The 18,682-nt window shown below is 39.1% G+C and overlaps 1 protein-coding gene across 2 annotated transcripts in view; it reads right to left on the bottom strand.

The window, feature by feature from the left end:
- LOC132377789 (interleukin-17 receptor B) overlaps nt 1–18,682 on the bottom strand; it is a 32,889-nt gene that overhangs the window by 12,282 nt on the left and 1,925 nt on the right. The window contains exons 2-7 of one of the 2 annotated variants that reach the window (XM_059944144.1): nt 12,324–12,345; nt 10,766–10,903; nt 7,741–7,856; nt 5,877–6,003; nt 4,168–4,209; nt 2,477–2,628 (exon numbers count right to left, since the gene is read on the bottom strand). In XM_059944144.1, the coding sequence (XP_059800127.1) occupies nt 2,477–2,628; nt 4,168–4,209; nt 5,877–6,003; nt 7,741–7,856; nt 10,766–10,903; nt 12,324–12,345 (597 nt within the window). Of the gene's footprint in view, nt 1–2,476; nt 2,629–4,167; nt 4,210–5,876; nt 6,004–7,740; nt 7,857–8,995; nt 9,114–10,765; nt 10,904–12,323; nt 12,346–18,682 lie in introns of those variants that run through there. The other variant, XM_059944145.1, reaches the window with a different exon arrangement.

The raw sequence follows: 18,682 nt of genomic DNA, 5'->3' as shown, positions 1-18,682 counted from the left end.
TAATATCATTAAGCCATTGAGCATGCGTGAGCGGGGCAACATCTCTCCATCTAAGGAGGATTAGCCAGGAGAGAAGCAAAAGATAATATTCGACACTTAGTCAAACTCAAACATATATCTGTCTCACCCAAAAAAACCAAACAGAGCAATTAAAGGGTTAGGTTCTAAGTGGTGATTCAGAATACAGGATAAAGTCAAAAAAACATCTTTCCAAAATTTCTGTAAACTAGGACAAGACCAGTACATATGAATAAGAGAAGCCTCGCCCTTTTTGGATGGTGGTAATCTGAAATGAAATTCTCATCCTATCAGCAGCATCAATAAAATCAAGTCAACATTTTAGGCTGACGACATTAGGGAGGGGATCAAAGTTTTATTTTATCTTGAGAAATGATGAGGAATAGCCCTTCTGGCACTTCAAGCTGCTCCAGCCAGCAACCCCCTACTTAAGCCTAGCCTAATCACAGGACAATTTACAATAAACAGTTAACCTACTAAATGGTACATCTTTGGACTGTGGGAGGAAACCGGAGTCCCAGAGAAAACCCACACGTTTCACGAGGAGGATGTACAGACTCATTACAGAGGACATCGGAATTGGAAAATCCAAGTCAGAGAACTGACTGAAGGCCTTCTCCAAGGAAGTTCATTGGCAACGCTGACAGAAATAACCAAATGATCCATTCAATCGCATTTGGGTTTATCGTTGCTGAAGACTGGATAATTGTTGCATGAGCAGAGACCATCACTGAGCTGCTCTAATCAAACTGATGGTGCTCCCAGTTAACTTAAACCAAATCTAATAATGGGTCAACTTCTTCTGCCTGTACAAGCCTGCTGCAAGTAAAAATCTAAACATCCACTGGAACAGCACCCACCTCACCTAGGTCTACCAGGACAGGACCCTCTATTACCAGAGCCACGTCGAGACAAGATGCAGAGTCAATGTCTGAAACAATAACAACTGTAAGCTTAAAAATCCAATCATTAACAGCCTTCACACTCATCCTGTTTTACTCTGTGGCCAACTATTTTTGCCTGCTTTGGAAAGACTGGCCATGCAAAGAACATAAGAAATAGGAACAGGAGTAGGCCATCTGGCCCATCAACCCTGCTCCACCATTCAATAAGATCATGGCTGATCTGGCCATGGACTCATCTCCACCCACCTGCCTTTTCCCCATAACCCTTAATTCCACTGCTACGCAAAAATCTATCCAACCTTGTCCTAAATATATTTACTGAGGTAGCGTCTACTGCTTCATTGGGCAGAGAAAATCTGCACAGGATGCCAGAGGGCCTAAATGGCCTAGGAAGCCATTCAGCTCCATCACAACTGATACATGCAAACAGGGAAAAGGAGAAGGCTGATCTTGGTCTTGACCAAGGCACCAAATTTAGGCAAGACAAAACTGCTCCAGTCCACACAACCCTGGGAAAAGAACATGTTGAAATAGCCATCCAGAGAAAAAATTATGCAACTCTCACAATCCCTAAGCACAACTTGAACCACTAGCCCAACAAATGCACCAATGGTGGAGGAACACCTGTGACACCCCTCAATATTGCCTCCCAAGTTCATGAGTTCTCATGGCATTGGATGAAAAGTGTGTGAAGAAACTGCTTTCTGATTATTACCAATTGTCTTAATTTAGCTGATGAATCAGTGCATCTCCATGTTGAATGACACTGGGAAATAACAGTGAAATCAGCACAAGCAAAGAACATACCCTAAAGTGGGCTTCGATGGACAACACCAAAACTGGCTCAGGAACATCATGCTGACAGGGCCGGCCAGGAACTCTTTGATGCCAGACTGAGCCTGCAGCAGGTTGTCAGTAAATAAACAAAAAGGATACCTCATCCTCGCTAATTAAACTGTTCAGACGTATCTATCATGACAACATTGGAAGATCATCTGCCCGAAACATTAATGTCTCCACATATGCTGCGTAACCCATACTTGTTTTAGATTTCCAAGAAGTGTAAGCTACCCCTCGTAAACAGTGTTAATGTTTCTTGCCAGCCAGTATTCATGACCGTTATTTGATTATTTTCATGTGGATCATGTGTATAATCAAATTGATTATTTACTTATGGATGTAGAAGTTGCACAGGGTGCTATTGAAATTACACTCGATCAAAGGCAGCAAATGATGATCAAAATGATGGTTTTGAATAGACTGCGACATAACCCCTCTTCGAAATGGTAGAAAATTTGTATAAAACTTGATTTTGCCATTGGAAGCAGTCTAAATGAATGAGAATGTGAAGCAAGTTGGATTTGAAATTCTCACAGCTTGTTGGTAAAAGGGAATGTCATTTTAAATTAAAGGAACTGAATGCCATAAAAAAAAAAGTAAAAGCAAAAGATGTGAGGAAGCAAAGATTAAAGCTCACATGGGAGGAATCAGCATAAATTCTTTTGGTAATTATTTGGTGAATAGGTTTTACTAATACAGGTTAATTTTCATACCTGAGGGATACTGGTTCGATTAAGGCTTGGTGAAGATTTATTGCACATGGACAGCTTAACATCATATTCATGTGCATTGGCACTGGTGGTAAAATTGATCACCACACCATTATTGACCAGACATGCAGTTATGTTGGGCTTCCAGTGGGCAGCTATGAAAACAAAAGGGATAAACAAAGTAATACTGTGCAAACTTATTCCATCTAGACATTCTGACTAAATATTCAGAAGAATGCTATTTCAAAACAAAAAGATCAAAACAATTGTTACTCTGGAATCAACTGATTTGACCAGCCACCAGGTGAACTTAAACACGTTGATTGTTCTTTGAATGCAAGGTATTAAGACATAGGAGCAGAATTAGTCTGCTCTGCAATGGGAAAAGGGGTGTATGAGTGGGGTGAGCTCGATTGCTCCTGCATGGAGAAAGCATGAATATTATTGTTCCTTTTCAAGCCTTGTGGCACATCAGGCGGCATTTTTGCTATTTCCCTAGCCATTTGTTTTTATTTTTCAGGTCAAATTGCTAGTTCGACACTGAACCCAGCACTGATGGAAAGCGTGAAAGTAGCCAGCTGGATTTGAACTCGGGAGCACTCGCCTCGAAGTCCAGTACTGATGCCAATACATCTCCAGCCAGCTAGAGCATGAACATAATAGACCATCTTTCCCTTTTCCATGCTGCGGTTAGCATCATAATTCAGAAACTTCCATGGATCATAACTGGTCATGTGATTTCATTATGTTTTCATGAGCTGAAATCAACTGCTGTAATTACATGGAGAGTAAATTTCTGCTTATCTATTGATGAACAAATCATCATGAAAACCAATACAAATATGGTATCATTCTTTCATTTACATTGTTCCTAGGCATTCTCAGGTATAATCAATAAAAGTATAACAAGAACACAAGAAAACAGCACCAGGAGTAGGTTACTCCAGGTCTGTCAAGCATGCCACCCCCCACCCCCCATCAATGTGATCATGACTGATCCAGTCTGCTGTCTCAACTCTTCTTCTATCGGTTCCCCATAACTATATAAAATGATCTGGCCTCCACTACCTTTTAGGGCAGAGAATTCCAGTTATTCCCTGCTCTCTAAAGAAAGACGTTTCTATGCACCTCATTTCTATCTGACCATCACCTTATTTTGTAAGTATTTCCTTTCGTTCTTGTCTCTCCCACCAGTGGAAATATCTTAACATTTAACCTGTCAAGTCTCCTGAAGACATTACACATATGTCCGAATAAGTTCACTATTCTAAATTCAGGACAGAATCAGATTTAATATCAGCAGCAAATTGATGGTACCCATGATGGAACTGACCAAATTCTGAGGAACATAGACCCAAATTGTCTAGCCTCTCTGACAGGACAATCCTGTCATCCCAGTGATGAGGATTGACTCATAAGCTTTCTATATCTTTCCTTTTAAATAGGAAGTCCAAAATGTGCACTGTATTCCAAGTGTGGCCTTTCAAACATCCTGTACAACCATAAGAACGCTTCTCTATTCTTAATTGCAGATTAAAGTCATTGAAGGCCAGCATGCCATTTGCCATCTTAACTACTTGTTGGACCTACTGCTGAGCATATATTTATGTACAATATATTGAACATTGTAATGTTTTGTCTCAAGAATATGTAATTAATATAATTTTTATCAACTTTTTTCAAAAGTTGCTTACCTTTGCATTTTATATGACTCATCATTGTCACATGATCACAACCTAACAGAAAAAGTAATTGTCAAGTTCAGATATAGAATGTAAACATATCTGTTAATTCCGAAAATTTTCATACAACCATTTTTAATATGTGCAATTATTCATTAGAGTTATGGAGTCACACTGATAAATGGATTTCATGTACATAGATATGTGACTGAAGCAAGCCCTTTACCTTACCATACCTATGCTGACCATCAAATACTTATCAATATCAATCCCATTTTCCTGGACTCGACCTCTAGCCTTCTATGCCAGGCTATATCAAGTGCTCTTCCAAATACTTCTTAAAATATTTTGAGAGTAAAGTTTAGCTTTATCACTCACATGTACATTGAAACATAGAGTGAAATGTGCAATTGGCATTAATGACTAACACAGTCTGGGATGTGCTGGGGGCAGCCCACAAGTGCCACCATGCTTCCAGCACCAACACAGCAGGCTGACAACTTACTAACCCAAGCTGGCAGCAATGGTAACTAAGACAGTGAAGAAGGCATAAGGGATGCAGTGGATTCCAGTTAATTGGGGCAGCTGCATATTTGGGCCAACCCTGAAAGAACAAAAGTTTATTTAGGACACTATGCCACTTAATTGGGGCAAGAGACTATTGCCAAACGAATTCTAACTAGTGTCAGTCACATGAATTTGTGTGGCTGTTAGACGCTACACCATGCTTAGAGCAAACAGTTTTTAAATAGTGTCAGTTGCATGTGTTTTTGTTCAAAAAGCAGTGATTTCTCTCTCTATAATAGTTGCTGAGAAATAAGTAACAAGACAATTCACAATTCTGAACTGTTTTGCTCACTGCAGTTTCAAACATTCGGGCTTAGAGAAACAGCCAGGAGTGAAAACGGCATGATTTCACTACTTCAACAATTTGAAGGGTGTCAACATTCATCTTGAATGTTACAATGAAAATGAAGATTTGGAGGATGAACTCGTAAAAGGATTGTATGAAGGCAGCCCATTATCTACACCAGGTCAGTTGGGAGGGATGAGTGGACAAGGGAGTCATGAGGGGAGCAGCTCCTGCGGGATATGGGGGTGAGGGTTGGGAAAGATGTGCTCAGTGTCGGGATCCCATTGGAGATGGCAGAAGTTACAGAAAACTATGTGCTGGGCACGGAGGCTAGTTTGGTAGGTGAAATCAAAAGGAACCCTATCCCTGGTGCAGTGGCAGAAGAACGGGGTGAGGGCAGATATGCGCGAGATGAAAGAAGTGTGGGTGAAGGCAGCACTGATGGTGGAGGAAGGAAGGCCCCTTTCTTTGAAGAAGGAGGACACCTCAGTTGTTCAGGAATGAAAAGCCTCATCTGGAAAGAAGGCACGGTGGAGATGGAGCAACTGAAGGAAGGGGATGGAATTTTTACAAGTGACAGGCTGGGAAGAGGTAGTTGCGACCGCCTCATTATAGGATCGCACTTGAGAGAGTGCAACAGAAATTCGTCAGACGTAGCCTGGAGCATTTCCTGGGAGTAGAGACTGATTGCGCTGGGTGTGCTTTCCTTGGAAAAGAGGAAGCTGAGCTGAGCATGGAAAGTGCAGAGGTGATAGTGGAACATGATACAGGTATACAAAATTATAATGGGCTTAGATAGGGTAGATAGCAGGACACCACAACATAAGCAAAGAACCTTACGCATGAGATGTAGAATAAATATATTTACCTGGCGTTTGAACTCTTGCAGATTTCTCAGGTGCGTATTCATTAATGTTTGATGTTGGGATATTGGAAGCTCTCACCGTGTAGGATGTTGCTGGATTAACGGGATAGTCCATATAATGAAAATGCCACTAGAAAAGTAACAAAGATATGACTTCTCAGACATGTCCCTAGAAACAAATGGGTCAGGATTAACCACTTAGTTCCTTAACACTAGAACGATCCACAGAGAAGAGGTCAGCTCTGACTCGATTCTAAAATCTCAGAGTGAAAAAAGACTTATCCATTTCAGATTTGAAATTGCCAATTAACCATCATTAATTGAGTATTGCAGAAGAGGATTTCAAACTCTTATCACATTCCGCAAGTACATCCCAGCAATAAATGGCCTTAACACATATAGTTCTCAGTTATTGCTGCATCAAATACTTGCACTTAATTCACAGCAAGGAATATAAGATTACATGTCGGACAGTAATCATGTAAAACAGCATTAACCTCCCCTCACCACCACAACCAACACCATCACCCCAGTGCTGGTGATCAGGGGCTTGTTTAATCAGGAACCAAGCAAGCATTGGCATTTTGAAAACTGATGGACAACCCACAACACTTGTCCCACCAAAACAGATGGAGTCTCATAGGCTCTGCAGATGCTGTCACAAAGCACCATCAGTTCCAGTCAATTCTGACCATCACTGTCTTTTGTGAGTATTTTACATATACTCCCTGTGGCTGCACTCCCAAGAGGGGTTCTGGTTTTCTCCAAAATCTCAATGTCATCCTGCTTAGTAGGCTAATTGGCCACTGTAAATCAGCCCTGGTGCCATTGGATGATAAAATAATCAGGGAGACATTAATAGCATGCAAGAATAGCATGCTTCACAGGTAGATAGGGTATGTAAGAAAGCTTATGGGGTGTTAGCTTTCATAAGTCGAGGGATAGAGTTTAAGAGTCATGATGTAATGATGCAGCTTTATAAAACTCTGGTTAGGCCACACTTGGAGTACTGTGTCCAGTTCTGGTCGCCTCACTATAGGAAGGATGTGGAAGCATTGGGAAGGGTACAGAGGAGATTTACCAGGATGCTGCCTGGTTTAGAGAGTATGGATTTTGATCAGAGATTAAGGGAGCTAGGGCTTTACTCTTTGGAGAGAAGGAGAATGAGAGGAGACATGATAGATGTGTACAAGATATTAAGAGGAATAGATAGAGTGGACAGCCAGCGCCTCTTCCCCAGGGCACCACTGCTCAGTACAAGAGGACATGGCTTTAAGGTAAGGGGAGGGAAGTTCAAGGGGGATACTAGAGGAAGGTTTTTAACTCAGAGAGTGGTTGGTGCATGGAATACACTGCCTGAGTCAGTGGTGGAAGCAGATACACTAGTGAATTTTAAGAGACTACTAGACAGGTATATGAAGGAATTTAAGGTAGGGGGTTATATGGCAGGCAGGGTTTGAGGGTAGGCATAACACTGTGGGCCAAAGGGCCTGTAATGTGCTGTACTATTCTATATCTATGTCTATGAAAGAATAGGTTGCAGGGAAACAAAAGGGGGAAAAGAACTAATAAGATTGCTTCAAGTTCCCCCGTAGACTTGACGGATTGTAGCCATAAGAAAATATGGAAAAACTGTTTTGAAGTTTCGTTCTTCATTTTATGGTCCTTAAATGATATCTTAATCATTGCAGGAATAGAATTTTTAGGTTGTGCAGTTTTCTTGTGATTAATGTTGCATATTTACATAATTAGATTAGAAGCAATAGAATTACTGTAATAAAAACCTATATTTAATAATCTCCTGCTTAAGTACAAGATGATTTTTTTATCCTGCTAATAAAAGCATAAGAAAATGTGTAGAACTAACCCGTTGCTTTTGGGGATTCCAGGAACTTTTGAAAGTTGCATTGTAATTACACCGGAAACACGTCGTTTTTGTACTTGCAACACATATCCTTGTTGCTTTAAGTGCTTGAATGCTTCCTAGGGGAAAAAAGTGTTTAAAATCATTGAGAAATATAACAACTATATATCCTTAATGTTGCAATACAAAAAGGAGTCAAGAATAATCACCAATGTTTTCCATACTGTATGAATGTAAACAATGAATGAACAGAAATTTTCCAACATGTTATTTGACTATAAAATATATTATCTACTTCCTTTTTTTGATGTAATTTGCATATTTGTCCTGGTGTTAGTAAAACAAAGAACGAATAAAAGAAAGGCACAATAGTTCATCTTTTTACATAATTAACAGTGTATTTAACTGTTACACAAAGTTTTTGATAAATAAAATATTAAAATTGTGCTATGTATTATAGCCAATTATCTATATTAGGGAAGACCAATCTTTGGCAGATGGCAATTCTTGGTTTGGTCTGAGAGACTCATGTGCCCTCTCTACAAGGTTTTTATTTATGATAGAAGATATAACAGATATGATAGAATTACCAGAAAATAGGGAATCAGGATAAATTGGTCACTTTCCCTTTGGGCAAGATGTAACTAAAGAGAGTGCATCAGAGATCATGGTGAAGGCCTTATCTATTTAGAGCCTTTATTAACATCCCAGATGGAGAGGATGAGTGTATTACAACCAAATTTCCTGATGATACATGGAAAAGGAAGTTAGTGTGGTGAACAAACAAGTCTAAATAAGTCAGTATATAAACAGGTTAAGTAGTCAAAGTGCAGTAGATGAAAAATGAAAATAGTAAATGAAAAATGTGAAATTATCCATTTGGCAGCAATGGAAAAGTTGACTATCATTTAAATAGTGTGAGATTAATACCATTCCAGACAGACTGGAAAGGCAGAAGCATCAAGAGCCAGGAGAGGTTGGATTGTGCTGAGACAATTTGGAGAGGTTGAGAACTGTTTCTCCAGGCAGTGAAATCTAGGCCCTTAACGATTCATCATGGCAGGTGCGAGGTTCAGACAATTTAAACACCAGTCCAGATAGTTTGGGGGCTCCTCTCTCCATAACATTAAGGCTGTGAGATCGCCCCCAGTTGCTGTGGTTCATGCCTGTGAAATTTGTGGTGATTTGCCCTGCTAATGTGATAAACTGAATACCAAGGCTTTGGGCCTGCTCCAGGCATTTGGATGTAAGGACTCACTTTGGTTCAGAATGCTATTACTGTTGCACATTTCTATTGTTCGCACGATTTGTTTTGTTTTTCTCTTTCTCTATGGGCACTGGGAGTTGGTCTTACTTCTTTTAATTGGGTTCTTTCGGGTTCCTCACCTTGTGGCTGCCTGTAAGCAAACAAATCTCAAGGTTGTATAATTTATACATTCTTTGATAATAAATGCACTTTGAATCTTTGAATGCAAGTTCTCAAGAGTTCCTGTAAAAGAAATACAAAGGCAGCACATAGATGCAGCAAATAATTTACAAGAAGGATAAAGGGAAAGTTTTGCTAAATACCCTTTAGGGCAATGGTAAGACATAATTGAGTATTGCATACAGTTTTAATTCCATTATGTATGGAGTATATAAACAAAACTATCTTAATCCAGCATGATTGGGACTTTAGCAGTGCAAATTTTCTGGATTATCTGGTGTTATTTTTTTAATAGTGCTAAAAATTTGAATTCACTTTAAAACTAAATGTCTCTCCTGGCTAGACGCTTGATCCTTCTCAGATGGAGAGATGTTGCCCCACCCACTCATGCTCAATGGCTTAACGACATCATGGCCTGATTGAACCTCGAAAAAATTCATTATTCAGTTCTCAATTTGGATCTAAAGTTCCATAAGGTCTGGGGACCTTTTATCGAGTACTTTCATAACCTTCCTCTTGACTAGGGTTTTTTTTTTCTTTTCGGTCCCTTGCTTTCAGCTCCTTTTTTTTTCTGGTAGAAGGCATTATTATCCTCTGTTGCTAAGTGTATTCACAGTCTGGGAGTTTGGCTGTCCTGACTTATACTCTCTATATTGTGCTGTGGTTGGTCTGGAATTGCTGTTGTTTTTTCTTGTGTTGTGGGGCTTGGGGAGGGCACTAAGCTTACTTGTCTTTAATTCAGGTGCTTTTTTTTTGCTAAATTCTCTTCCTTTGTAGTATATTGTTATTGTATGCTTAATTTTGCACTGTTTTAATGTTCCTCATTGGGATTTGGGGTTTTTAATTTGTAAAATGTTTTGAAAAACTAATAATAAAAAAAAAACTAAATGTTACATAGTGATGTGTTTCTTTACTTTACTTTTATCCGTGCTTTTATTTCTAATGTTGCCCGTAAAGAGCGGACATCACTGTGGAAATATTGGCACACAGATCATTGAAGTCAGAAAGAGCTGAAGATATCAGCAGCGAGGACAATATTAGTCAATAGAAAGTGATTCTAAAAGGGAAAAGGTGAAGATTGCATTCACTGGAGAAAGGTGAATGGCTCAGACTCCCTAGAAGCAGCATAGCTAACATTTTTTTAAAATAAAATCAATACTGGGACCCTTGCTGATTTTTCCTTCACTAATCAAGGACGTTATAATCAATTACAGTACATTAATCAAAAACTAGAAATCACCAACCCTTTAAGGGAATAAGTCTTCCTGATTTAGCTACCCATTGCTTTGGCGAAGCCTTGGACATTATATCATTGCCTCTTAACTTTTATATTTGGGTAATTAAGAATATATTATTTTGTCTGTAATTTTGACTGAAGTGGACAAAGAAGTCTGCAATAAAAGCAGAATAGGGAAAAAAAAGAAACAAAAATAAAAGATGGGAGACGGGAAGAGAAACAGCAATACAATGTCATGGCTAGTAATAGAGGCCATGTTTTCCTACTTAGTAAGTTGAAAGCCGTAGGAAATTTAATTAGTTCTTGAAAGCCTACAAGTACAAATGTGATATACATATGAAGCATGCTTCAAGACAAAATCTCACCATCTGCACTAAGAATCCAGGTGATATTAAGTGCTGGAAGTTGGGTTTCTTCAGATATGTATAGCTGAGCCTTGAGATCATAAACATCCGAAGGGGTGTTGTTATGGCGATGGTACCACTCACTTGGAGGCACAGAAGCTAAACACAAAGAATTCCATTTCAGATTTTTCACATATAATCATACGTCACTAAATATATGGCTCACAATAACATTAAAAATTAATGGATTTACAAGATTGATCATTGAAAGTAGAGTCTAGAACTGCAATTAATTCTGAACAGTAGATGTTATTTGATGTATTCTTTTTAATGTAAGGAAAAATTTCTGTCTATATCTGAAATTTGATCCTGGAGTTCTTGAGAACATAAAAACAAGTGAAAACCTGTACAAGGGTTTCAGTAACTATTATTAAAGTCAGTACAGATAACACAAGTGTCAAAAACCTTGAATCACCTATCACTGATTTGTGGACCAACAAAAATGCCTTCCTAAATCTTAGCATCAGTTACTGTATCTGAAATAACAAAATCCTTCACCTTCCTTGATTTTTTCGTCAACAAAATTTTTAATACGCCTCAGGTTTATATGAAGAGGTAGCAGAAGTATCTCTGTTGCGTCTATGAGGCTTATGTGCCACACTTTCTGCCCTGGAACTAACTACTTACAGTGTGGCCATTCCCTATTAATGTAATGCAATTCGTTAGCACAACTGTCCCATTCACAAATGAAACAACAGTAAACAGTGTAACCAAGCTGCAATCCTAGTAGCAGCGTTACTACTTTCAGATCACCACGGATGTTCCAGTTGTAGTTGCTGTACTTTATGTATATCAACAAGACTTCCAAATTCCAGTGGTTTTCTTTCATGTGTACTGCAAAGCTGATTGGTATTGAAGGGTGGACATTGTTGTTCAGTATAGCAACACAGTTTTCAGGCCTAACACTGAAGAATCAATGAAAAGACACCATTGCTGTGGGTGATGCTGGCAATGCAAAGCATGCCCAGGCACACCTGGACAAGATAGAAAGCTTCTCAATTTACACTGTGGGTAACATTTTAACTGACTTGAATTATGAATTGAAATAACAAATATAGGCGATTCCAAAACAACGGTGCGTGATAGGGAAATTTCATCGTGACTTTCATCATTGACAGCCCAAGCTCCATAAGATACACCCAAAAGTATTCAGGAAGCAAAATCTTTGTTTTTTCAGTGTTTTTTCTTGGTACAACAGGAGGAATAAAAAGAAGAAAATGTGGCCCAGTATATACAATACAGAAAATGAAGAGAAAGAGGGGAGCAGATTAAAACCAGAATTGTTTGTGCAGAATGATGCAATTGTTTAAGAACAGCTGTCACTTCATTCTATAAGGAGTTCCATATCAATGAGTGGAATGTGCAGCTAAAAGACAAGACTACCCGTTAGTATGGTGAGTTTGAAAGATTGGTCCTTCTATGTGTAAACATGAATTTTAAGGCTTAAGTCTGCGATTGCTGAGTTTTACTCAGAGCACATTTACAACTTTCCTTATCAATAACAAAAATATACACTTACCTCGGACTTGTTGACATGTCACCTGTTGGCAAAAAATAAATCTCTATTTTAGATTGTATTATTGTTAATGCATAACACATCAATTTGTGGTGTTGGAGCAGGAATAAGCTACTTAACTCTTAAATCATCTCCATTATTTAAACAAAAATCATGGCTGAATTGGGTACGACCACAACTCTGCACTCTACCCTACTCTTCACATTAAGGCTTTATATTCATGAGCTTTGAAAATTACACGAAGATTCTGCTTTCATAATTATGAGAGAAAGATCTTCATAAAGTCTTATTGTCTCATCGATCTTAAATATGTGATGCTTTATTTTTAAAAAGTGATTCTGGTTCTAGACTGATACAAGAGGAAATATCATCTCCCTCTGCAACCTGTCAAGACCCCACGGAATGTCACAATTCCCCTTTTCACTATTCTAAATTCCAGTAGATATAAGCCTAACCAACCCAATATCAAGGCTACCTGCCGATTCCAGTAATAGTTCAGTGAATCTCCTCTGAAATTCTTCAAATGCATTAATATGTTAAATAAGAAGACCAGTCCTGTACAGAGTACTCCAGTGACCAACAAAACTGAATCATAACCTCGCTACTTTTGAATTCAGGTCCCTTCGCAAAGAAAAATAAATGATTCATGCATTTAGGTTTAAATTTTACTTCACAAAATAGTAAGTATAGAAAAAAATGAACAGTAGCTTTTAAAAGAGAATAAGAGATATTTGATATGAATATTTTCTCAGTATCTCTTTCTCTTAAGATACTGGAAATAGTCAGCAATTCACAACATTCTTGTTTGTGCCTTTCTCTATCAGTAGACTCTTCCTTAAACAAATCACTTTTACATTTGTCAGAGATGTTGCATCCCTCCTTTATTTGTGCACCCTCTAGATCACTGTAGTTCTCCTTTAACTAAAGTTGATTTCTGCTGTTCCAATTTTGTGAGATTGCTGGTGCGTCCTTGTTTCTGTGAAGCAAGCTCTTTGCAGAGGTCTTTCTGGCCTCTCATACTGGATGCCTCCTTCAACATGATCTGGGGTATGGCTTTTCCCTGACACAATATCAGGCTTCAATATCTCTTTAATTTAAAATAGTAGTAGATCTTCAAAACTCGTATTGTTGACATTTGCCTGCCTTCTGACACTTTTTGCAGATCTATTTTCCCTGTTCCTTAACAAACTTCTGGATATTCAAATATCAATCACAGGTTGAGGTGATTGTTTACTGTAAATCAATCTTCATAATGCTTTCATCATGTTGCTTTATCAATCTCATTTGTTCTACTGCATTGTAATATGTGTGAGTCATTTCTATTCAAATATAATGAATTGCACAACTCTATTGGTGCTGTGGGTTAACAGCCTTTAGAGATCATCTCTAAGCAAGGTCTGATGAAGTGTTTTCAACATGAAACAATAACTGCTGATCTTTCCACAGATGATGCCTTGCCTGCAGAGTTTTTTCAGCATTCTCTGTTTATATTTCAGATTTCAATGTAGTGTTTTCGCACATTTGCAGCACATGGTTTAGCGGTCCCAATTACACTTGCACATGGAAGGTAGTCTGTTTCAAGAGGATTACACCTGCTCCTCTGGAGTCACCAGTTGCCTATCCAGCAACTGCTGCATGGTGCTGCTTCTCACTTAATCTTCTTTCCAGGCTTCCTCCAGCTGCTTCATATTTCTCCCACATCCCAGAAATGTGTTGCTAAATTGAATGTCAACTGTAAAAAATCCTTCAGAAAGGTTCATAACAAAAGAAATGCAAGGGGATTAGAAGGGGAAGTGTGAGAGAGGATAAACTGCAGAAGTTCAGGATAAAGACGGGGAGGGAGATTCAGGGGTTTATATTCCCGGGAGCAACAATGGACCTGAATGGCCTCCTTATGATATAAGATAAAGCTAAGTGTATATGCTTCTTATGGCATTCCTTTTGGAGAACTGACTTTGTCTGGAAGTAGTCGTACTGCTTTCAACTAATACATGTTATTGGGGGAAGAGGGAGAATTGAGTTTTTGAAATACATCATGATTTTCCATAACACAAAGCCACCTCATTTGCAAGTATCAAGAAATACGAGTTGAAAAATATTAATTTTCTATATATTCATTTTATTTTTTAAATAGTAATTCTGTGAGTGAATTTTGTTCCAAATCTCACATTTTTCAGAAAATTTTGTAAAGACAAATTCACCTTATCCAAGTAGTCATAACTCTGCAGTTGCCTATGCAGAGGCATCTTGTCTCTATCCCTGCACAGCTCATCTCACCAACTCCATAGTCTTCTGCCAATATGTTCTTGGTACAATGTTTGTGAAAGTAACCTTACAATCAATTTCATGCACACTTTTTTCTCGTAGGCAGGGTATTTTTTTTGCTTTGCCTCTCATCTTACATCTACAGTACTTGCAACAGCTTAAGCCAGTTTCCCTGTTCTGCTTTTTAATTTGCTCTTCTCTGCACACACTACTGTTATTCATCAATTCCAGCCTGCCTCTGTATAGTTCTGCAGATTTGCATATCTATACTCACTAATCTACAGCAACACACACGTAATGCTGGAGGATCTCAACAAATCAACCCTCATCCATGGAAAGAATTTTGGGCTGACCCTCTTCATCAGCATTTTGAACAACATACACTAAATGCTGGAGAAATGAATAGATAGAGTGGATAGGCAGAGACTAGTCCCAGGGCAGAATTGGCTGATAAAAGTGGACATCATTTTAAGGTGAATTGAGGGAAATATAGGGGGCGGAGCGGAAATGATGAGATAAATTCTTTACTCGGCGAGTGATGGGTGCATTGGACACCCTGCCAGGGATGGTGGTAGAGGCAGGTATATTAGGAGCATTTAAAAAACTCTTAGATAGGCACGTGGATGATAGAAAAATGGAGAGTTATGTAGGGGAAGGGCTAGCTCAATCTTAGAGTAGGTTAAAAGATTAGTACACTATCTGTACTGTGGTGCAATGTTCTATGAATCAATAATTCCTCCAGCATTTATAGGTGTCACTTTAGATTTCAAGCACCTGCAGATTCTCCTGTGTCACACCAATCTAAAGTTGTCTCTATCCTATCAACCATTCCCTCAGACTGGATTCCTGGATTTCACTGTAAGTCTTATCCAATGTTATCCAAGTCTTATCCTCTAATTTGTAATGACCAATGTGTGCACAAATTTTGTGCCATGCAATTTTTTTTGCCCAGTGACAACAACATATGCTCACTGAATAATGTTTTTAATAAAAACAGTATAAATAGCCAGTTCTAAAATCTGCAGTCAAATCATTGCAAACTCCACATTGCCAACACTGTCCACAGCAGAAACCAGAAAAGGAAATGTGATTGTGTCCGGTCATGAAATATACTCAACAGGCTAACGAGGTAAAGGGTGACAACCTTTTGTGCACAGTTAGGTTCTGTCGTGCGCTGGTAGCAAAGGACGTGTGTGCACAACGCAGAGGGAACATTGGTCTCATCTCTGACAGGTGAATACTTGTAATTTAGAAGATAATAATTATCTGTTGGCTGTCCTAGCTCCAATAAGTGTTTAAATGTGTGAGACTCTAAAAAGAAAAGGCTCAGTCATGCTCAGACAGTGGGGGAAGTTCATGTTTCATTTGCTACAAGAAAGTGCAAGATCCTTAACCCAGTTTAGACCATCTATTTCTAGTTACCACTGCAATTGATTTGTCATTCAATTAAATGCAGCTAATGTATTTAATTATCTGAAAGTACATATACAATAAAGGTTATGAAAGTAAATCATAAACACAAGAGATTCTGCAGATACTGGAACACACGAATTGCTGGAGGAACTCAGCAGATCAGGCAGTGTCTTTGGAATGGAATAAAAAGTTGACATTTCAGGTAGAGACCCTTCATCAGGACTGGATGAAAATAAATGGAATTTGCTCACATTCTAGTGTTTCTCTTCCTTTTCCAATGCTGTTTTCTACATTGATTTTTTTTTTTGTTGCCTGAGAAATTGTTCTTGGTATGGGAGATACTTTTATTGGCAATGAATGCTTCTTCTGCTTCCAACCAGATACAGATATCAATTTTAACCAATGTTCAATGACAAACTCTAGCATCTTCATCAGGAATGATGCCTGGCCATGACTTGTCTGGTAGTATTTATACTCCCGTCATCTGTCCCGCCTGATTGGATTTTTCCTCATCCAATCAGCTTTCATTATTTACAATCAAATTCCAGTTCCGACTTTGGGCAAGACCTTCATCTTTGTTAAATTTTTTTCTTCTAGTTTTATTTCAATGGCTTCCGTCACCAGGAGGCTCCAAAGGCCATTGACATCGCACAGTAGTTTTGTGCTACTGAAGTCAGTCCTGTGGCCATTGCAAATGCAATGATCTGCTACAGCCAATTTCTCCAGGTAACCCAAACGGCTACACCTCCTGTGCTCCCTGATGCAGGTTTCCACCGTGCGACCTGTTTGGCCAATATACGTTGCTCCACATTCACAGGGAATCCTGTAAACACCAGCCCTCCTGTGTCCCAGGTCATCTTTGACCCACATAAGCTGTGACTTGAACTTCCATATGGGTTTGTGAATGGTATTAATCTGGTCTTTCTACAGGTTCCTGACAATCCTTCCAGAAACCATGGAAATATAGGGAAGACAGGCAGTAGCTTTGGGGTCCTCCTCATTGTCAGGTTTCCAGGTTTTTCTGTTGGCCCTTTTAAGGGCCCAATTGATTTCCTTCACCTTGTAGCCATCCTGTAGGAACATCATGCATAATCATTTTACGTCCTTGTAGAGACTCTCCAGGTCCAAAATAGTTTTTGCATGGTTAACCAAAGTAGAAAGAACCACTCTACATTGGAAGGCATGATGGTAGCTGTTATTGTTGAGCGTGGGTTTCCGATTAATGCCATGTCCGAGGCTACCAATCAGGAGGGATGGACGATGGGATATAAATGCCACTGAACTGGACATACCCAGGCATCGTCCCTGATGAAGTTGGCAGAGTTTGTCATTGAAACATCAGTTAAAATCGATATCTGTACCCAGCTAGAAGCCCAAGAATAGTTCATACGTTACATAGACAGGAAGTACTAGATCTTTTTTATTTTGACTGGTAACGTTTAAAGAACCTGCCTATATATAACACATCTCATTACCTAAAGATGTTTCAGAGTGTTTTACTAGACCACTGATTTGGTCTATTATGCATAGAGTCATACAACATAAAAACAGACACTTTTGTCTACTACCTACTATGCCAACTATCAGACATCTATCTATACTAAAACTATTGGCCTGTAGATTACTATGCCATGGCCAACATTTCAAAAAGTATACTCAGCTTTGGGTGGAGGGGTGGAGATACGTCTCTACCAAAGGAGGTGTAAGGCGCTCCTTCTCTCCACTAGCTTGCAGGTCACCCTTGGGCAAGGTGCAGCACCTGCTTAAACCCCTGATCAGGGTTATGTGAAGCCATGGGAACAGGTGGTGGATGGACAGATGTGCAGCTTGAGCATATCCCAAGACCTCGTTATGCGACCACTGACTCAAGGCAGACAATCTCTGAAGAGTATTGATAATGGCTGGGATCACCCATCTTGTAAAGACACTGCCCAGAAGAAGGCAATGGCAAACGACTTCTGAAGAATTTGCCAAGAATGATCATGGTCATGGTCATGGTCATGGTCATAGACATGGCACATGATGATGACCGAGCTATATCGTGGATAGAATGTTCAAAATGAATCTCCATCTCCATCCTACACATCCAATACAATTGTTCACCTTCCTGAGAAGTTATCTTAAAATACTAAATCACTACACTGCAATTATTGTACATTATTCAGCTATGTCTTGTGTATTTCAAATGTGTGGAGATTATTAACATAAAATTATTCATACACAACTTAATGTTTGAATGACTAGCAGTTGCATTTGGAAGAGACTTAAAGCAGTTCCCAGAAATAGCAGTAGAATCATAGACATGTACATCACAGAAATGAGCTCTTCCACTCACCTCATCCATGTCAATCATGATGCCTGCTATAGTAAAGGACATACCTGCTGTATTATGCAGAGTTTTGGTCTTCCTGGTAAAAGTTACCAAAATTTACTACATTAGAGTGCTGATTTGTCTTAAGGGATTGTGTAAACTTGCCCTGTACTCCTTTGAGTTGAAGTAAATGAAAGAAGATATTTTTGTAACTTACAAAACTCTTACCCAGAAGCATGTTTCACAGACAGGGAAACCTAGAGCCAGGGGTCATAGGCCCAGGATAGGGGAAGGGCATTCAGAACTATAGGACACTATAGGACTCAAAATTGAGGGGCAACCCTTTAGAACAAAGGGAAGAAGGATTTTTGTT

Source organism: Hypanus sabinus, chromosome 19, assembly GCF_030144855.1.
Source record: "Hypanus sabinus isolate sHypSab1 chromosome 19, sHypSab1.hap1, whole genome shotgun sequence".
In the NCBI taxonomy this organism is placed as follows: Eukaryota; Metazoa; Chordata; class Chondrichthyes; order Myliobatiformes; family Dasyatidae; genus Hypanus; species Hypanus sabinus.
Note: the sequence above shows the minus strand (reverse complement) of the source record. Positions and strands in the feature narration are given on the sequence as shown.